The 21,705-nt window shown below is 46.5% G+C and overlaps 1 protein-coding gene across 7 annotated transcripts in view; it reads left to right on the top strand.

Annotated features, from left to right (window-relative positions):
• The window catches only part of PSD3 (pleckstrin and Sec7 domain containing 3), a 111,585-nt gene that overhangs the window by 36,072 nt on the left and 53,808 nt on the right, over window positions 1-21,705 (top strand). For 4 of the 7 annotated variants that reach the window (XM_074811915.1, XM_074811913.1, XM_074811916.1 and 1 more), the window contains 5 exons: window positions 6,384-6,590; window positions 6,695-6,775; window positions 9,926-10,038; window positions 13,046-13,108; window positions 16,797-16,885. In XM_074811915.1, coding sequence (XP_074668016.1) covers window positions 6,384-6,590; window positions 6,695-6,775; window positions 9,926-10,038; window positions 13,046-13,108; window positions 16,797-16,885 — 553 coding nt within the window. Of the gene's footprint in view, window positions 1-2,531; window positions 2,568-6,383; window positions 6,591-6,694; window positions 6,776-9,925; window positions 10,039-13,045; window positions 13,109-16,795; window positions 16,886-21,705 lie in introns of those variants that run through there. The other 3 variants (XM_074811914.1, XM_074811918.1, XM_074811919.1) reach the window with 2 other exon arrangements.

Genomic DNA, 21,705 nt, shown 5'->3' with positions numbered 1-21,705 from the left:
GGGGAAGTACTCTGCTGTCTTCCCAGATTTGCTTCTGTCCTGGAGGACCCTGCAGGACTCTCATGGGGAAATGTCACTCTGGTGCTGAGCAAGGGGATGGCTCTTGGCACCCTCAGCATGTGGGGGGGTGGGTGGACTCAGGGAAGAGAGCCCAAGAGGTCCTGAAACATTTAGGGTCTGAGTGTTTTCTGAGCAAGGTCATGGGTGGACAATGCACTCTTTGGGTCTGGTTTTTGCTCAGGTCTTGGGGCAGGTGGGCCAGATCCTGAGTGTGTGACTATCATGATGTGTAGACTGGTCTGTTGGATGTGTCAGTGCATCTGTCAGAAATCGCTGTTGTGGAGGCAGCCCTTGGACACCCTCTGTGGCAAGGGCTACGTTTTCACTTTCCAGGGATGGGGGCATTACTGTGGTGAGAGTCTCTTTGTGATTGCTAACCCCCGCCACAGTGACGTAAGGAGCCTGAGGTTGAAAGGGAATCAGATCTGAAGTATTTTTAGCAAAACATTTGTACTTCAGGTGGCAACAGGCCAGCATATCTGTGTAGTAAAGGACGTGCTGTCTCTTGTTAAGGGCTGCAATCCTGTCCCTGTGTGTGGTGAGGCTTCTTGTCCTAATGCTGTGATCCCATAATGATAGTGTTTGCATTTGCTCCTATGCAAGCCTACCAGAAATGGCATTTTCTGAACGCTTTAGCTGTTAGCTCCCTACTTCCGATCGGTGGGAATTCTTTTAATCAAAGAAAAAGGCAGATGATTGTAGGGAGCAAGAGGTTATTTTTAAGCAGCAACATGCATTTCAGTCCCTGAAGTTGACTTCGCATATGCATTTTATTGATAACCAGTAGGAGATTACAGGGCTTGTTTGTTTATTTTCTACTTTGCCCCTCTATGTGTGATGTGACAGGGCTGAGGTACTTTTTAATGGATCCTCGGTGAGTACTCTGGGTTGTAGAAACCATCCTTCCTTCATGTGTCCTGACTGATGCTGTGCTCATGAGACACCCACTGAATCGAGTTGCAGCAAAGTGCAGCTGTGTCAGTCCTCAAAGAGGCATCTACTTCAAAGCATGTCTTTGAAGAGAATCCATATGTAGGACTTCAAAGCTGATTAAACCATTTGGAGTAAAATAGCACAGTGAGTCATCAGCTAGGAAAGGGCATTATTTTTATTTTTATTATTTTTCTCCCCTTCCTACGGTTGTATCTTGGAAGAGCCTTCGAGTTGGAGGTAACTGGCAAGGTAAATCTTTGCTTGACTTGATTTTGTGCTTGCTCTCTCCTGGCCCTGAAGAAGCTGGTTCAGAGCTACAGCAAAGCTGCAGCCGAGCTGTTCCCAGCTGTCTGTGTGGCTGGTTGTTTGCAGCAGGAACTGACTCATCACGTCCCACGGCTGCTGGGATTTCTTTGCTTTCTCTGGTGGGGGCTACTCCTTTTAGAGCCAGACTGTTCAAGCGTGGCTTTTCGGCTCTCTTGAAACAAAATTAAACCTGTGCCAATGATCGTTTCTGGTCATCTCTTAAACGTGGAAGGGTATCACAGGCTGAGTGTTCACGGCTCTCTGAAGGGTTGTGAGGCAGGGATTCGTTCTCTCAGGGCAGGACTTCTTGCAGAGGGGGAGGTCTTCTCCCCCCAGCAGTCCAGGCTAATGTCAGGGGCATCCAAGTGCTTCTGCCCTTCTGATGTCCCTGCCACACTGTGAGGTGAGAGCTGCTGCTGAGGTGCTGTTGAATTAGAAATAGAGTGTGCTTTTCACAGCCAGAGTTGATGGTTATGGTTGAGGGGATGGTGTCCAGGAGGAGAAGGCGGACGGGAGTGAAGGCATTTAAAACACCAGGGCAGCACAGTGCTGCAGGGGGTGATTATCAGCCCCACCATGACTCCCTGGTGGATGTTGTACTCCTGATGAAAACAACATTTGTTCTGGCCCTAGCTTTAGCGCACCAGAATGCCTCCCCACCCTTCCTTATTTTTAATCACTGCTGCATTTTGCTGTGATGGACTTTGCTGGCAAATGCCTGGCTTAGCTTGCCTTAAAGTAAAGCTGATGTTAAAGGCATGCAGATTTATTTGAGAGAAAAGATTCGTTTTCCTCCTGTTTCCTTCTCTTCTCTTTCGAAAAAGACCTGGGAAGGTCCCAGCCCTGTCTCATTCAAGCTCCCCCTGAAATCAGTGCATCCAGTGCACTCCCTCCAGACATGCATGCCAGGTTAGCGTTCCTTGGGGAATTGTCCCATGTGCATCCAGGGGAGACCATGTGCCACAGAGTGTATTCTACGCTTCAGACTGGCAAGAGCTGCAAGCAGGGGCAAATTGGGATCGCTGACGTGGCTGGGATGAGGACAGCACTTAGGCTGAGTCATCACACCCTGCCACTCAGTGTCAACTCCAAACATCATCTCCTTGTTAGTGGCTGGGACAGTAGCTCTGTGTGGAATCTGAGCTCTTCTTCCATAAAGCAGAATGGAACATGTTTTTCTTCCTTGGGACAAAACAGATAATGTTTTCTCTGTGGATTGGCTAAAAAATGAAGATTCATTCCAAGGTTTAAGGCACCTGAAACTGCAGGTACTTATGCTGAGATTACCAGTTGCAGCCTTGTAGGCTGGGTGAGTGGACCACTGAGATATGAGGTGTCTGTATCCTTACTATTAACTGGTCTTGCTCTGTTTTTGACTGGAAGTTGCAGCCATTCACCAACCATAGTTGCTGTGGATGGTTTCAGTTTTGGTGAAACCCAGGTTGGGGGGGCGGTGGGAATAAGTGAATCTAGAATATTCTTAAACAGATCGAGTGTGCTAAGTTCTGAGCATGACGCAATTGAGATACCTTGGCATTGGGAGCTAAATCACTGTAGACCTAGTTGATAATGGAATAAGCGAAGAAAACACTATAATGTTTCAGACTGTGCCTAGCTGTTATGGTATGTTATGGGATATCAGCTTTACAGATGTTACAGTCTGCCCATGTTTCATCTGTGAGTGTGGAGGGGCAGCTGCTGCTGGTAGAAGGTACTGAATTTACCATAGTAGCTGTTTATTGAATTGCTGTATTTTCTGCTGGATATGGTGGTCACAGCCTCTGTGCATTCACTGTGAACCTGAGGATGCTTTGGCAGAAAGAGGGAGGATCTGTCAGGAGTGCATTGCTGGGGACAGAAATGAAAAGGTCTAAGGACCTGGTTTCTGGCCACAGCTCACATGCTGTGAGACCAAAGGGGTCTGGTTTTTTGTAGCTTCTGTTTTCTGTGTTTTCTGATAGCAGAGATTAATGTAAGAGGTGCTGCTGTACAGGCAATTACCAGTAGTATTGTTACAGTCCCTTTTGGCCTTGAATCCAGGATTAGGGGGAATATAATTATGAAATTTTCAGCCCACTTTTGTCAGTGTAGGTTTCTCATTTTTATGTGATAAAGAGTAAAGCTGCATGTGAAATCCATGTCCAGTCTTGCTCTGCATCACAAAGCCCTTTTCTTGGCTCTGTTTAGCTGGTAATGCTGCTGTGGACTCTATGTGTAGAAACTGTAGACTGCAGAAGACAGACCTGTTTGCAGCCTTGGTTGCTCCTAGTCCTTGATTAGAGTCCATTATAAGTACTTTACAGATGGGTGCAAGTATTACTATCTGTGTTTAGCAGCTGGGGAAACTGAGCCATGGAAGGAAAATGGTGCACCTAGAAAGACTTGAAGGTAAGAAGAGATATCAGCCTTTCCCCTGAGTAACACCCTGCAGACCCTGCTAAACTGACCTGTCCAGAAGGCGGCTTGTAGTAATCATGCACAGGGTGTCTGCATTTCCTAAGCTTTCAGTGACATGGGCACTGAGTCTTCTCACCACCTAAAAGACTTGAGAACTGAAGTCTTACTTCTGGTATTCTCCCTGAACAGATGCTTCTGTTACAGACAGACTATATTGTTGATTTGATTTGATTTCCTTCTTGTACTTATTAAGTAATAAACTAATTAACTGTCAGAATAACTGAAGGAAGCATCCCATATTCTTTGGCCTGATACATGTACAGGGAAACCCCGTCAGGATGAATTTTTAAATCAGGAAGGTCTGAGATAAGGTTTCTTATGCAGCCCTGTCGGCTAGTTTTGGCAACCAGGGGAAAGAACAGGCTCTCCTTGCTGGGTGTTCCTCCTTCACATCCCAGCTGCTGCTCCAAGAGGCAAAACAGAAGCTGGGAGCCACCGTACTGTTTATTTCACTATGTGGCAGATGCTGGAACTTCCTTTCTAAACTTACAGTGGTTTGCAGTAACGTTGACTCTCATGGTTTACTGGTTCCTAGCAGGGTGCAGATGTTTCTTGTCAGCTTTGGCCATCTTTCAGGGCTCTAAATATTGGCTTTAATAAAGAGCAGTGGTGAAACAGGGCTGTGATTTATGAGTGAGGCTCTGCAAGTTGACATGGCTTTTGAAGCGTTTGTACAAGGAAGGCTCTGTAGATGTGTTAGCTCACCTGGTTATTCTTTGCTCTTGTCAATTGTTAGAGCTGGGACTTTGAAACCAGTTGTGCCTGATGAATGGACAAGGCGTTGTTTGGGGGGTGTGTCAGAGGACTCTGGAATTTGCTTTCTTCAGAAGTTTGAAGCAGACCAAATTTAGAGAATTTCAGACATTCCCATTTCAGGAGGTTTTTTTGTTTGTTTGTTTTCTAGGGTAGCTGGTGGTCAGTGATGGTAATGCTGTTGGAATTGTATTTACAGTATTAATTCCCTACTAGAGCACTGAGACCGAGACCCTTTTGTTGTAGCACCTTATTATTTATGCTGAAATATATGCAAAATCAAATCCCCAGTACTGTTAGGAACAGGTTAAATGTCTGTTTTCCCCAGATACTTGATAAAAAAAGTTGTACCCACGGTGTGGAAAGTGTGATACTTTTGGTGTTCTAGCAGCACTAGGAGGATGAAAGCAGAGGTGGAATGGGCAAGTATCCTTCCTGTAGGAGCACTGTGTACCTCCTTCTCTTAAACCATGTATGGGAAGAGAGGTAGGGCACAGGTGATGATTTGTGTGAAAGGAGGCATGCAGAATATCAAAGATTTTTATTTTAAGCTCACGTTATATGAAAAATCTCATCTTTAAAGGGTTAATAAGTGCCTAGCAGACGCTTCAGTAGATGGCTAGATAATTGTTACTGGAGCGCAATGATGGGTTGTTCTAACTGTGGCTTGTCAAGCCCGAAGATTACAGTGGTGTATGAAACCGTGGTATGTTGAAGTGTTGTGTTTAAAATCACATTTAACTCATTCCACTCATCTGCCCTGTGCGTGACCCATGTTGATCATTCATTAGCCCTGTGTAAACAAGGATTTAGTGGAGAGAATTTCTGTATAGTATTTTTTTAAAATAGAAATGCTTTCATGCACACACACAGAGATGAGATTTTGCAAGAATTTTTATGCCAGTGTCAGAGAAAAGCTTTTCCAAAGTTAAAAGCCTGCCTGTGTGCAGGGATGTGTATGTGGGGGTGTGCTTTCTGGGGTGGAGGGCTCTTACCTCGTTGAGGGGAGAAGCAAAGCAGGAGCACAGCTCAGCCAGAGCTTTCCTACTGTAGTAGGGGTGGGAGGAATCTATAAATGCACGATTTATGTAAATTGCCCTGGTATTGCCATGCTGAAAACCCTGACTTTGAGCAGCTGGTGAAGGAAATGATTGCCACCACAAGGGAGGAAAGCAAACAATTCTCCAGAAGGCCCTGGGTGGCTTGTGTCTTTCTCCCATTCCCCAAACTGAGTTCCTTGCTCTAAGTCCTGCTTTTTCTAGCAGTGCCTCCCCGTGGAATGCCTGCTGCTTATGGGTGGCACGGAAGCCACTGAGGCTTCTGAGGATGTTATTTTACGTTTGGGGAGTTGTATTGCTTCCAGGATGACTGGGAAAGAATGAGGAAGGGACTTGTGCTGAGTCAGCTTGGAGCTACTGAACACCCTGGCTTGCTTGCTGCATTTTATCCTGGAAAATGGCTAATGGCCTACTTTTACAGGGACCCCTTCAAGCCAAGAAAATGACTGGGTTAAAAGATACTAATGCAAGAAGCAAATGAGGAGCCAGTGTTGTCAGGTGCAATTGTAGGCTGATAATAGCAAACACAATAGCAAACACAAGTTGTGGACGCTCAGCACACTCAGAAGGTGAGTGCAGAGCAGAATGTGTTTCTGGGCTGGAAAGCCCATATTTGGGACTCCATGTTTAACTCTCTTAACCTCTGATGACTGCTAAATAAACGTCCCTGTTGTACACAGCTCCTTCAATTAAGTGGAATTTGCTATACTGTGCAATTTTGCCTCTGTACCATTAATTGCCTTTTTTCTAAGAGGAATTCTTGAAACTGTAACGTAATCTGATTTTTCTTCTCTCCATATTCTTTCCATCTCGTAGGAATGCTGAACTGCAGAGTACAGTGTTAGACTCCAGTGCTGCCATGGAGAGCAGTGAACTTCAGGAGAAAGATGCCACTGGAGCCCTTGGCCACGATCTCAGCAATGGCAACAGCAGCAATTTGGAAGCAGCCAGGCGTCTGGCTAAGCGCCTCTACCATCTGGACAGATTCAAACGCTCTGATGTGGCAAAGCATTTGGGTAAAAAGTATGTGCTGATATGAGGCCTTTGGCCACATCGTTCTTCTTGCTGGTTCTGGAGGAGTTCACTCGTGAATGATAACCTTTACTTTTTTATTTGTTTGTTTAAAGCAACGAATTCAGCAAGCTTGTGGCTGAAGAATACCTTAAGTTTTTTGACTTCACAGGCATGACGCTGGACTACTCGCTCAGGTACATGGCCGTTTGCAGACCTTATGTTTTTGTTATAGTACTAGTGCTGTTTGCTGTGTTGTCCTGATTGAAGTGGTTGCCCTGTGGGGGCATAAGGGGGTGAAGAGAGGGATGTGATGCATTTTTGGGATGAAGCTTTTCTCTTCTGTTTGGCTTGGTATGCTGCCATACTCTAGAGTGCTATTGGAGTGATCGCATTTCCTGGAGAAGGAAATGTTTGGGTGGACCTGCTTAGAGATGGTCCTTGGTGTGGAGGAGATGGAGGAAAATGACCAGTCACTCAGTAAACAGGGAACATGTAGTCTGTCTGGTGCTGCTGGTGAATGAAGGTGTTGCTCCCAGTTGAGCCGCACAGATATTTTGGCTGATGTCTTTCAGAGCTTGCACTGCCTGGCTGCAGTGCAAAAAGCCAGGATCAGGGTTTGATGTGCTTAGCAGCCTCCCTCGCTGTGTTCCTCTGAGGCATCCAAAAAAGTGCAGAACAACAAAAGCTTCCACATGGAAAATGCTGTTGAACTTGGTAGCTGACAGCATGGGTGTTTAAAAACCCAGCCTTTCAATTTTGCTTCCTTTTTGCACTGGAATTAAGCCTCAACAATGTTTGTTTTCAGTATTTTTTTTTCTTAGGAGGCAAAACATCAAGTTGGTGTAGCAGTGGCCTGTTAGCACGGTTGTTGGTGTTTGGGTGTTTAAAGGGATTTAAAGCCAGTTTAAGTCATCTGGCTGAGGTTACTCAAGTGGGTTATTGTGTTTTTCTAATGATACAAAACCAGGAGGCCCACAGGCACTGGCCAGTTGCCTTGCAAATGCGTTTCCAGGGGGCTGACTCCAGGAGACCGTGGCAGACCCCAAGGAAAGCCCAGAGTCCTGCCTGCCAAAGGCAGTGGAAAGGAAGCGTGCCTGCAGAAGAGCGAGCCACCTGCTCCAGTGGTAGGGGCAGTGGAGCTGAGCTGGAGCACCCACTCAGGCAGGAGCAGCCGGGATGGTGGGAGCGCTGGTGCTCATTCTGGGTTTTAGTAACCCTGAAGTGTGATGCTAAATATACCCAACTTTTAAATTGTGAAATCCAACACCTAATTGCTTTGTGACATGTATTTTAGGAGGTCTCTGCTCCCAGTAGATCTCCTGTTAATATTAATAGTCATGACCTTCTTTAAAATATGCTCTGACTCATGGGACATAGACATGCCAGGAGTTGCTGCAGTGACTGCTGGTTGCACGCCCTGAGTGTGCAACAGAGGCCAGGGACAGAGCGTTGTCCTGAAGCCTGGGGGAGCTGAGGCATGTTGCCTCACACTTGGAGAGACCAATCAGTAACTGCCCTGTCGCTGCTGGCTAGCTGACAAGCTGCAGTTTGTTAAACATTTTGGAGTCCATGGTGGCAGCCCAGACTCACACTCCCAGGCTGTGGGAGGCTGTTGGTCCGTGCATATTGCTGTCAGTGGCAAGTCTGGGACATGGGGAGGGTTGTTCCTTCATCATCCTGCTCTGCTTCCACACCCTGGACCCACGTTGCCCATGCATCTCCCAGATGCATCTCTCATATCCTCCACAGGACCGCAGAAGGGAAGGAGGTGAGACTGCTGCTCCAGCCCCTCTCAGAGTCCATCCTGGTGCTCCCTGTGGGCAGAAAGTTGCCCCTGTGGCCCTCAGCTGCACCATCATGCTCTGAGAGCGAGGAACCTGCCTTGCTTATTTACCAAATGTTGTTTCATCAGTTACCTCTCTGAAGTAGCTTCCAGGGGCAGTAAAGGTTCTGAAGAGGAGGAGGGAGTGTAGGTCAGTGGTGCCTGGCATGGGCAGGCGGTGTTGCTGGAAAGAGCCCGAGCTGGAGAAGGAGGAGGAAAGATGGCTAGTTGTCAAAATGTGCCATGGCGGCATGAGGTAGGAAAGGAAGATAAATTCTGCAAAGACTTAGTTTTATCTACTTGTGAATTGGGTTATTTGCAATGCATTACATGTGAAATTTATTACCAGCCAGGTCATACTGCATATGGGTGTGAGATCATTGCAAGTACAACCTGTCTATGACCTTACGTTAAAGAGAAAAATTTAAAGTTTATTTGTCCAGAGTAGATAGACGTGAATGTTCCAGCAACGTATTCCATGCCTCTCAAATCTGGTCTTAGTTTCAGTTTCACAGGATATTTAAAAATTGTCTATTAAGCACTCCTTTTGTACTTCAGACCCAGAAGGTTTGTGTTTTCAGGCTTTCCTTAGAAGCAACCTGGCAAATGAGCATAGGCTGATACCTCTGAGGTCATCTCTTGGCTCCGGGATGTGGGGATTTGGGGAAATGCAGAAGTTCTACTTTGGCTGCGAGGCGAGTTTTTCTAGCAGGAAGAGTAGCAGTGTGTTTAAGAGGCAGAGTGGTTAAATATTGGATGAAGAGTGGAAGATGTGTGTCCCACGTCTTTGTGCAGTCTTGCTGGCTGTGTCTAGCAAGCATGCCCAGGTGTGCACCAGCCCTGCACCCTGGACTGTCATGAGCAGGAACCCAGGAGGGCCAGGTTGCTCCTCCTGGTGTTGAAGCTCAGTGTAAGATGTTGTGACACTTCTGTCCTCTTCCCCATTTGTTTTCTGCAGATCGGGTAGTCATACTGCCCTCTGCAAGGTGACTGGTGTGGTCCTGGCCGCTCTGATAGGTGAGCTCTGATGCTCCAGAAGGAGGACTGCATGTTTGGTGTGGGCTCTGAGTCTGCAGTACACCTGCTTGACTTCACCTGGAGTAGCTCCTCTGATTTGGATAAGAATACTAATGAGTGTAAAGTTAAAAGGTGCAAGAGTGACAGACAATTAGAAAAGGACAGAGAACACCCTGGATGTCTGTCATGCATAAACAGCACCTGCTCCAGTTCCTTCCCCAAATATTAGAAATAGGAACAGCTCTTTCAACCGGTGTAATTGCTTATTAGTTTGTGTATTCCGTGGCTAAGACCGGTGGTAATTTAACTCCTGCTTCGTTTACTATAATGTTGGGATTAACTGCACACAGGGTAATAATGCATTTTCCTAGAAAGGTTTCTTGGAACCAAATGTCTGGTGTGCGTTTATGTACTTCTTGCTGTGAAGTGTGCTTTGCTCTGTGTGCTGCGTGAGGCAAAAAGAGATTTATGACTTTAATTTCACCTTTTTCTGCTCTTCTTTTAGGAGTTTCTTTAAAGCCTTTTCACTTATCGGAGAAACTCAGGAACGAGAGAGAGTTTTAATTCATTTCTCCAGCAGATACTACCAGTGCAACCCAAACACCATTTCTTCTCAAGGTAACTTTGTTTCTGATACACAGGTCTTTGGTTGTCTCCCTTTTCCTTCATTCTTGCCTTCAATACCATGTATGGCGCATGCTTGGGAACTGGAGGTGTGTAACTGCTGTGCCACACTTTAGAGACTCCCTGTGGTGAGCACTGCAACCCTCCATGTTCTCCACACATAATCATGTTAAGGCAGTGAAATGTCTGTATTTATTCCCTGTCAGGAAAGGTGTTTAGGCCTTGCTGTGGTTTAACCCCAGCCAGCAGCTAAGCACCATGCAACTGCTTCCTCACTCACTCCTCCCTGCTCCCAGGGTGAGCTCCCAATTGCCCACCGCTTGCTGACCCATGCCCAAGCAGCGATTCCTGCCCCCCCCCAGTTTCAATACCGAGCATGACGTTCCATGGTATGGAATATCCCTTTGGCTAGTTGGGGTCAGCTGTCCTGGCCATGCTCTCTCCCAGCTGCTTGTACATCTGCTTGCTGGCAGAGCATGGGAAACTGAAAACTCCTTAAGAGCAACAACTAAAACACCAGTGTGTTATCAACATTATTCTCACACTAAATCCAAAACACAGCACTGCACCAGCTTCTAGGAAGAAAATTAACTCTACCCCTGCTGAAACCAGGACAGGTCTCCTCAGTGTAGATCCTCAGTTGTGGTATCTCCAGATTTGAATGTCCTCAGTGGTGGTTTCTGGTCTATCTGACTTCCAGTGTGTGTGGGTACCTATAGTCTGGCTAGATGCATGTGGACAAGAATAGGTCCCATTTCAAGTAAAAGACGCTTTTTGCTTTCCGTGCACCATTCAGTGCTTGTGTCTCTGCATGCACTGGCAGCAGGCATGCCAGTTCTTGCCAGTTGTGGGGGTGAATTTTGGGTGCTGTATCCAGTCCCTGGCATGGTTTCATCTTGACTAGCTAACCTCAGCCAGAGTGCTGCCTCCTTGCCAATATTTACTGTCATTTTGGAAATGGATGGGGGAAACAAACAAGCACACAGATCAAACCCAAGAAAGTTGACATTGGAGAAGAAGACAAACTGTCCACTGGCATAGCAGCTGCGTTCAGCCACACCGGCAGAGGCAGAGGCATGCAGCCCTGTAGTTGCAGCGCGGCTGATCACACACTGAGAAAGGGAGGAGAGCAAGAAAAAAAAAAAAACCACTGGCTAAGTTGTGCCAGTCTCAAGTGTAAGTGAAAGGAGCTGCTACACTTGGAGTTACTGCCACACTTCCTTACCCCTTGCTTTGTGACCTGCCCCCATTGCAGTGAGGCGATGTTTGTCCACTTTGTGCCTGTTCAGCTTTACTGTCTGGAATGCCGGGGAAGTGGAATAGATAGCAGTAAGACAGGATCTGCTCTCACGCTATCTCTGTTCTCTTCCTAAGGCCTTTCTTGTTTCAAGACACTGCAGGCAGTCAGAGTAGGTGTGTCATGTCCAGACTGAAATAATGACTTGCATGTTGATGTGGCAGCCTTATTCTAGTCCAGGGTGCAGGAGGGATATTGCCACTTCTGAGCCAGAGTAGGCATTTAGATTAAAGTGAGTCCTGCAGACTTTGCCCAGGATTTTATGTAATTTTCATGCTGTACTTCTGCAGTCAGCAGTCGAGTGCTACACTGCAGAAATATGGTGGTTGTTCCTTTCAATGGAAATCCAGGATTGCATCTGCCTTTCTCTTTTCCCTTCCCCTTTCCCTTTTCCATCCTCTGGATGCATTTGCAGTTTGGAAATGAGAGAGCAGACTACTCTAGAGAAATGCATAGAGCTGAACTGGAGCACCACAACCCCAATTTCAAGCTGCTTCAGACTTACTACTTCTAGTGATAATAGTTCTTCTCTCATTTCATGCTCTGCTACAGTTTGGCCACATTGCTTGGATGCTAAGGACTACACAAACATTGTAAGAAAATATGGTCCTTACCTTGGGGAACATGTTTTCGTAATGGCTTCATCCTGCACAGATTTAAACCTGTGGTAGTCACACCGAGTGTGAGATATACCTATCCTCTTCCCCCATTCCTCCTCCTTCACAGCACAGAGGGTCCTGTGTGTAGTCATTATCTGGACTTGGCTACAAAGACTTTTGACATACGTCTCCCTGCAGTGTGTGCCTGTCTCATAGATGACTTTGTGTCTTTATGAACCTCTGTGAGAGAAGGGAAGGTGGCACCATGTGTTTATGAACAAGAGAATGGAGAAAATATTTCTCCTAATATGTTCCTAATGTTTGGAAACTGACTAGAGGCATTTGGATTTTCAGAGGTGATAGGTGGCACCATGGGCACTGTCGCCTTCATTTGGATTTGTGCAGAGCCAATACGCTTTGGGTTTTGAAAGGGATGCCTGAAAAATGAGGACTATGAAATTGGTGTCTGCTTTTGCAAATGACAGTCTACACTGACTTTCCCAGGTCTGCCACAGTGACTCCAGGAACGGAGCTAGGGATAAAATCTGTCTCTTCTGGCTCATTGTTGATGGTCTTTGCTTCAGGACTACTTTAGAAGTCATTGGAGCGCTCTCAACCCAATATGGAGCCAAGACAGCATAAATGGCTGACTGAAGTTCTCCAAGATTGAGTCTAATTGAGCCCTGAATGAGGAGAGGGTCAGAGGAGGAAACCAGGATGCTGTGTTGTATCCACTTTGCGCACAAGAATGCGTGTATTTTACTCTTCCCTTTCTGCCCTGAAATAAATGAAGAGGGAGTTGATTTAGGCTGTGGTATTGGTATTACCAAGCAAAGGGTGACAGCATGGTTTCCTGTCTAGTTTGCCTCATCCTTGGGTGCTGCAGGATAGTTTTGACACTCATTAAAAGGTGAAAGAAAGGCTGTTCTGGGTTGGCAGCTGTCGGATGCCTTCACTATTCATTTAATTAATTATGTGTATTTCTTGATAAAACAGATTCTGATGAAGGGAGCAGACTCAATTAGGCAATGGAGCTCACTTTCAGCTGTGCTTAAAGGTCCAGTCATGGGTTTGCATGTGACTCTGGTTATGTCTCTTTCTGCAGATGGAGTTCACTGTCTCACTTGTGCCATGATGCTGCTGAACACAGACCTGCATGGCCATGTGAGTATGCACAGCTTTGTGTAGACTGCTCCTGTCGACACTGTGCTTGGAGGCAGTGGTCTTCTGGCAGCAGAGTCCCCTTGCTTGTTGCATGCTCCAAAAGCAGACAGAAGACAGTGAGAAGGCTGCACTCCCAGGCTGTTGTCGTGGGCAGGGCTTTCCAGCATGCCCAGATCAGTTGTGTATGCCTTTGCCATAATGTGTCCTTGTTCGCAGGCCTCTGTCTTTCTGGTGTGCTTCCCATCTTTCCCTGGTTACAGCAGCTGGCCCTGGCCAGGAAGCTGTCATTGGGACTGGCTTCCCCTTTCCAGTATGTAAAAACACTTGGGAAGGCAGAAGAAGGAAGGGAGCTGAGGAGGTGCTGGGAAGGTCACAAGGGGAAGGTGATGTTTGCAGGCATCCAGTTGCAGGGGGGAGATCTGGTGGAACCAGAGTTCTTCTGGGCCAGGGTAATAACAGGTGTGCCCAGAACCGAGAGAGCAGGGGAGGGACGTGGGCATCCTGAGTGGGAGCCCTGTGTTCCCCCACTGCATATCTCTCCCCACTGCCTGCCTAGGGACAAGTAGTATTCCAATTTGAGTTCTCTTAGTCATCTAAGGTATGGGATGCCAGCAGCCCTCAGACGTGTGTTTCAGCACCCATGGTGCAATGCACTTGCTATGCATGGTATTCCCATGCTGATGGGAGGCTTCCTCTGTCCTGTAGTCAGCATGGAGTGGGGAAAACAGAGGGAGCACGGCATGATAGCATGCAGGAGCAGTGGCTTCAGTCTGGTGGCTCTAGGGCTTCTCTCTGGCTGAGAGGACACTAGAGGCTCTTCCAGGAGGGCCTCAGTTGGGAGCTCTTATGCAGCAAGGATGGAGGATTGGGCAGCAAGAGATGGAGGCTCCACGGGTCTGTCTCCAAGAGCTGCTTGGCCCTGTGGGTGCAGCTTTGCTGTAGCTGCAGGTAGTAAAGCTGAAGCTTGTGAGTGCTTCCCCAGGGGTTTTGACAACCACCTCCCATTAATTGAATACCTTTGTCTGAAAATTGTAGAAGGGGCGGGGGGGGGCGGGGAGGGAGTTGCAAAGAGTTTATTTCTCTGGAGGCTGAGCCTTTTCGAACTGAGGAGCCCATCAGTTGCACAGGAGGGTGAGTGGAGGTACAGGAACATGCCCTGTGTGCCTCTTTGCATACACTGCTTCTCTTGAGCACACCTGAGAGCCTCCACAGGTATCCCTCTCCCCAGAGCAATAAGCAGCCTGGGGCACCTGCTCTCCAGCCTGCCTGGCCTTGCAGTCCAGGGAGGGAAACTAAATGGTTGTGCATGAGCCTGACAGCGTTTCCTGTCGCTCCCTGTGATGCTTTAGTGGGCCCTACTGTCTTCATTAGGTACTGGAGTAAACAATCTGACTGATCCATCATTGCTGCTGTTGATTTGAAGCTGAAGCTAGGATGACTCTGACTGTTGCAGTGTGTAGCTTTGGAGGCTTATCCTACTGGCAGTTGTTAGTGTGTTGTTATGTGTATGCAGCTGTAATGTTTTCCAGACTCCAGCATGTGTCTTTTCTCAATCTCTCTCTCTCTCTCTCCCCACCCTCCCCCCTCTCTCTCTCTCTGATTTCCTGTAATTTTGGTGGTCTTCTTACTGCTTTGCATTTTCCACATAGGTGGTAAGTTGGGCATTGTTGATTTGGAATGCAGCCCCTTGCAGATAATATACTAATTGCCTGTTTCCTAATAAAGATAATGCTCTGACCCATCCTTACCATAATTCTGCTGGAACAGGAAGCAAATGAGTCACAGGGCTTGCCTACACTGAGCTCCATTTGTTGCTGACATACTGATCATAAGTGTGGGCACTTTTATTTCACAATAAGCTGAAATGCTTGCAGGGCTGTAGTGCAGCTGCTCTGCCTTCAGTTCACGCTTTTCCATAACTCTTGTAGACAAACTCTTACTTATCCCTTAATTCCCATCTTGCCACATTTCATTCTCTCTGTAACCAAGTCATTTTTGCTAGCTGTGTCTTGGAGATGCATGCTCACTTCTCTGCAGGGAGGTCATCCCCCAGACTGTGATGCTAGAGACTTTTAAGGTATCTCTAGACTGCCAGTCACTTCTGGAACCTGTGTGGCACTGTGTGGAGATACTATCTTTGGTCCTGGAGCAAAACAGCCATTCCTCTGCAATGCTAGTTCTCAGTGGGTGAATGAGCCACACTGCTCTTGGTTTTGGTCAGCATGGGGAAGCTGTGAACTGCTGCGTAGAGGAAACAAACAGAAGCAGGCTGAAGTCTGTCACAGGGAGGAAGGAAAGCATTTGCAAGTCTACGAGAACAGCTCCAGCCTGCACCCAAAGACTGCAATTATGAGGTGTGTTCTGGAAGCTTAGCAACCAGAGAGCCAGAATTACAGACAGACTGTGTTGTCAGGAGCCTTCTTGATGTGGGAAGCAGTGCATCGTTCCAGTGTTCCTGCCTGCCTTCTTTTTGCTAGTCTGTGCTGGCCACAGGCTGCGGGATCTCCCTTTGTGGCTAGATGAGGCTGACAGTAAGGGTTTGCTGGTTTTCCATCTCTCCCCAATCATACGTTATGGAAGGGAAGTAGATAATGTGCAGTCCAAGCTGTCATATAACTGTAACATTGAATGACCTGTATTACCAACTGGTGCCCTTCTTTGGGCTCCATTCCTGTGTTAACTTGGACTCTAGCTCCTAACTCAAGTCACTGCGCACAAAGCTCTTACACAAAGCTAAGGCATACTATGACCATGGAGAAGTCATCTTCACATCTTCACCCCCTTCTGCTGACTGGCAGCAGTTGTGTCCCCAAAGGGGTCATCACAGGTCCCTGTTTTCCCTCTGCCTTTACCATGCTTCATAGCTCATCCCAGGCTGCTTCCCTTTTCTCAGATCTCTCTGGGTTCCTTTTTCAGCAACTCATTGTTGTTATTGCTGCCTGCTCACAAGGCTCCACACATGCCATGTGTGGGACTTCTAGCACCCAGGGGACTGAGTACAGACACCTTCTTTGAGGGGTGATGGAGACTGGGATTCAAGAGCATTTAGGGCAGACTCAAGCGTCCAAATGGAGCAGTTTGGGTCCTACATGAACAAAGCTGTTCCTTTTCTGTTTGTGGCTCAGTTGGGCAACTTTCAGTCTGAGAATTAGACAGAAAGAGAGAAAAGAGAGCAATCCTATGGAAATGTCAAGGCAGCCTCAGCCTGTGAATCAGGAAAGATAATGGCTGTTCCTGGGCATCTTACTCAGGGCAGTTGCTACTGGAAGGAAGCATTGTAAATCATAAGAGAAAGGTCTGGAAAGGGTCTCAGTTGGCTCTTTTTCCTTATGCACCACAGCAGGGTCAAGTTAGAGCTTTTCCATCAGAGGCTGGTAGAGCCTCTGGAGATGTGGGGGTGTAAAGCACCATGCAGATACCAGGGAGCTTCATCATCAGCCTCTTCACTACTCTCCAGTATTTAGCTGTTTTTCTTTTCAGATGGGTATGTGAGACTTGGGGTCCAAATGCACTTTCCATTTCTGATTGTATTCACACAAGGATGCTTGTCTCTTGAGTAGTCTTGTGAATGCCTTCTTAGTGCTGGGCTTAAATGAGAGCAGGGAGATGCAATTCATCTGATGTGTCTTATTTACGTAATTTTGGAAAGCAGTGTGAATATGATGCTGTGTTTCTCTGCTATCCCTTCCAGAACATTGGGAAGAAGATGACCTGCCAAGAGTTCATTGCTAACCTCCAGGGGATGAACGATGGCAAAGACTTCCCGAAAGGGCTGTTGAAGGTAAGGAATGAACTGCAGAACATGGGTTTCATTTTTAGTGAGAGGAGGTTCAAAACAGAACACCCTGCTTGCATTTTCTGAATCTTAATTGTCAAACACAACAAGTAATGGGCGTGTTTTTCCTCCCAGAACATATATATAGTGTTTATTCTGTTGTTTTCCCTCTTTCCTTCACTTGATTGTGATTGAGACTCTCTACAACACAGAGAGGCAAGACTGAACTTCAGTAGGGCCAGCTCCAGAGCTGTGTGTCTTACAAGGTCATGTGGTCATGCCGTCCCAGAGTGCTGTCCCCTGATTAAAGCAGACAGAAGCAGCCAGTTGGTTCTGACTATTGAGTATGTAAGGGCTAATCCTGAGCTCTGTGTATCTGGAAGGTGTGTGTGTTTTTTCATCAAAGGTGATTTGGTTTTTCATATTAGAGCAGGAGATGTAATTTCAGATTAGAATGTGTTGTCTGGCACAGGCTGCTTTGCTTCAGGTTTTGTTCATTAAGTTTGTGCCAGGAGTTAAATCTGAAGAACAGAGAAAGTGGCTGAGCAGGATAAAACTTGTTTCATTGTCAGTAATAATGAGTATGTTTCCTTTCGCTTTTGTCTGATTGCTGGCATGAAACAGCAGTCTGTTTGAATGAAGATAGGAACGCATACACTAGAGTTCATAATTTTTTTTGGTAATGGAAATAAAAATGAGAGGTTGCTGCATCTGAGAGCTGACCCAAAGCCTACCAAAGTAAATCAAAAGAATTGCTATCTCTTCTGTGGGTTTTTTCAGGCCCATTATGAAATACAGATGTACCTGCATAGTTTCAAGTGGCAGACTTTGGTTTCTAGTATTGGTAGTTTCTTCCATTTCTCCAGCCTCTTCAGGGAGCTTTTTGTTGGGCCCTCCTGCCTCAGTTCTTACTAAGGAGTTAGGAATATAAACTCAATCCCCTTGGTTTTGAGATTTAATGTCTTTATTTTTTAAATCTGGATATGGAGTATTCATCTGTCAGCAGCAATGCTTTATTTTTTTTCTTTTTCCCAAGGAATCTCATTTCTCAGTCTGCCGTAGAGAGATGTGTTGAGATTAATTTGCAGGCTAATTACAGCCCTTATTGAATAAAAAGGTCTCCAGACTGTGTTTAAATAACCTTCTGAGCGTATTGATGAGAGATATCCACTGGTGCTCAACTGCTGTTTTCTTTTCTGGCTGACAGGATTACGCAGTCAGGGCTGTATCTTGGTGTTTAGTACTGAGCTGATAATGCTAAGGCTGCCTGGCTCTTCACCAGCCCACTCAAAGCAAGCACCAGGGCTTGGGATTTTTTGTATGTAGCAGGATGGAAGAAGCCTGGAGTTGGTGTCCTGCCTCGTTTGAGACTTTCTGCCCTTTTCTGCATGCTGCTCTGATGTCTTGGGGACAGAGGTGGCACCCAGCCTCAGTCTCTCATCTGGCTTGTCTGAAGATTTGCTGATGATCTGCCCCTTGTTTTAGTGGAGGGTGAGTGGAGTGAGTGGCAGTAATGATGCATTTCAGTAGCTACATCACTGTGTCTGCAGCAGCCACTTTACCACTAGATATGTAATTACAAAGACTTAGCAGAAATTAAATTTGTATTAGTTTCAATAAATCAAATTCACAGAGCCCTGCTTCAGCACAGTGCCAAAGTGCATATGGCTTGTCGGTGCATTAGGATTGTAGCTAATGAGCATCTGTGAGGCTGTGAGGCATCTCCATGTGTCCTTCCCCAGCTGTCTGTGAGAGGAAGGACCATTTCCACAGGGTGGCAGTGTGCCCCTGTGGGAGTGAGGTCCTCAGCACCCACTGGTGAGTAACCCACACCCGTGGGGAAGCAAGTGGGCTTTTCTGCCTCTCCAGTCTTTCTGCGTTCCCCTTGTGGCTCTGCTGCACCCCTGTAAGAAGCTCTGCAACTCCACCAGACCCTGAAGCGAAGCTGAGTGGTGCTGGAGGGGAAAGAAGACCAGGGAGGTCTTAGCAAGTGCTCATATCTTTGCAGGTAGCGTTCACCCAGGGTTTGGGAAGCTCTCTGCAGCATTTACCATGGACCCAATTCACAGAGTCAAGGGTGCAAATACTGCTTGCACTATCCAGGACAGTCAGCTGACAGGCAGAAATCAAACATTGCCTTCAGTCAATCCTATCATTCTTAGTGCCACTGAGTGCACAGTGTGGCCCTGTGTGTTTCTTTTGTCTGGATAGAAAAATAGCCCTTCAAGGGGAGACATCAATACATGTGAGGAGGGGCACGTCTGTATTCTGTGTGATCAGCCTCAGAAAACTTCCAACATGAGAGCTGGTTGCTCCTTTCTCTCTGCTTCCATGAGTGAGCGATCTCTTTGTTTTATTAAGTTTTTTTTCCCAGCAATAAAGATGCTTTGGTAAACACCACAAAGCCTTCAGGACATGATTCTCTGTGTGTCACTGGTAGTGCTTTGAGAACACAGATTCTGCTCTGGCTAGAGATGGAAATGAGAAATGCTAATATGATCTTGCTCACCTTGTGTCTTCTGTCTGTTCATTAACACTGAAAGGAGTTTCACTTTTGTACACTCATCTGCACAAAGATTCATCTCTCTCTCTTTTTCCTCATTCCTTTTGTCAGATCTGAAGTTGCTTTTAAAGTTGGGAGCCATAACGGCAAATATGTCAAACTGTGATTATAAGTGTGGTTCTCCCCATGGGATCTGCTTGCAGTATTCCTATATTCAGTGCTTTGCCAGGCAGGCAGATATATGTACCTTCCCTTTTATTCCATTTTAGCTCCAGGTTTGACCATCTGTCACACATCCCATTAGTCTGCCATTGACTGCTAGTAAAGACTAGATGTGGAGACAGTAGCCTGATTTCCAGTTACGTACTGTCAGTGCATGCTGACCTGAGAGTGGTAGTTTATACTTACTGCAGGGTTCCTGTATGCCTTCAAACTGGGGCAAATTCCTTATAAATGAGAACCAGCATCACAAGCTGTGATTCTCTTATCTGGTATAAATCAGGAACATCTATCTCTGTGGGTCTGGCTCATGTAGAAGGTGAGTCAGGTCTGTTAAATCCAGGCAGATTAAGGTTATTGAAAGTAAAATTTTTCCAAAGCAAGAAAACTTTCTGAAACTCTGTCTTTGGACTCTGAGCTGTCACACTCCAAGCACACAAATAATTTTGTATTGTATCAAACTGTGATCAGGCAATGTGATCCTGAATTTCAGCCTTGATCTTATACTTTCCTGTATCAAAGGTCCCTTTGTCCTGGAGGGAGTGCTAAATACCAAGACTTGTAACTGCCCATGTTCTAGTTAGTGCAGCAGTACTTACTCTGCTGTGGATGGGTCAGTGCTCACTCCTAAGGCTTATGGTGAATCACACAGCTACCAGCTTTTACAGGTGTGGATGAGTGACAGGTTTACTGGGACTGAGATACACGAAGGGATTCAGCTGCAGCACTCATCTCCTCAGAGCAGATATACCTGATATCCCAGATTAGCTGCTGCAGATGCTTCTGCACCTGATGAGGGAAGTTGGAGGAGAGATGCAGCATCACCGTGAGAGTGAGCTGAACAAACCAGAAACAGTTAAAACAAGTTAAGTCCAACCTGTGGGTTGTTAGGCTAAGAGAATCACGACCAGACCATTGTTCGTTTATTCCTGTAAAAAGGGAGGCCATGGCTAGGGTCTCTGTACTTGGAAGGGAAACTAAATCAGTCTGGGGCAATGTAAGGAACCTCATGACTTCGGTGTAGGAGCAGCTTATCTGCAGGCTGGTTCCTTCCTCTTCTGCTCACACCAGCTTTAATTTCGTGCAGTGATACCACCTTCACTGATGGTACTCTGGGTTTGCATTATGTGACCATAACCACCTTCAAAGCTGGGCTTCATGAGATTGTCTGGAATAAGAAGAGGAGGAGATTGGCTTGGAAAGAGCCTAACTTGGCCATGCATGCTTGCTTCATTTCCTGCAGGCAGTGCAGTCCCCATGAATGAAGTGCTGGTACAGTGCTGGCCACTGTGTTCCTCTTTGTCACCTTGTGGCAAGGTGTGTGAGACTCCACTGCAGCAGGGTGGCATGACAAGGCTTTTCTTATGCAAGGAGAGAAAATGTCTGCCCCAGCCCACAGAGAGCCTGCAGGGAGTCTATCTCTGAGGAAAAAGATTCCTCTTTTGTTAGGCACTATCCTCAGAAGGGTACTCTGTTGTTAGGCTGATCGCTAAGTACCACCTGCCCATGTTGTCCTGCATACATTAATGTCCTCTGCATCTGCAGTGTCCAAGGTGCCTCATTCATGGAGTCCAGGGCATCACCCAACCTGTAATGTGGGCTAACTCTGGTGACTGTGCTACCCCATGACATAAACACTGGATGTGAAGGGATCATACTTAGCTGTGTGTCTTCTGGTAGGAGGTGGTAGCTCTTTGCTAATGCATCGTGCTGTCAGGGAGCCTCTCCATCATGCTGAGGGACCTGGGATGCTCCACGGGGACTTGACTAGAACCATCCTGGCAGGGGCTGCTGATGGAGATAAGATGCCAGTCCTGTGTAAAAGATCTGCTTTTTCTCAAAGGCTGTTTTTTGGCTAGGTCTTTATTTCCTGGAAAAGCACTGTAATGAAGTGACCAAATTAAGTGGGAGTTGCTGGTGCTGAACTCTTCTGATGAACTAGTCCTCCTTAATTTCCTAAATGATCTGAATTCTTGATCAGAATTGCTGGAATATGCAATTTCCTAAAAAAGCTGCAAGGTATGGTTTATCTTATTTTCGTGTCAGTTCCCTGCACTTTAAGGACTTTTTTTTTTTTTTTTCCACTGTCTTTCTGCCTCCTCTC

The sequence above is a fragment of the Strix aluco genome, chromosome Z, assembly GCF_031877795.1.
Source record: "Strix aluco isolate bStrAlu1 chromosome Z, bStrAlu1.hap1, whole genome shotgun sequence".
Classification (NCBI taxonomy): Eukaryota; Metazoa; Chordata; class Aves; order Strigiformes; family Strigidae; genus Strix; species Strix aluco.
This window is presented reverse-complemented; position numbering and strand designations above follow the sequence as displayed.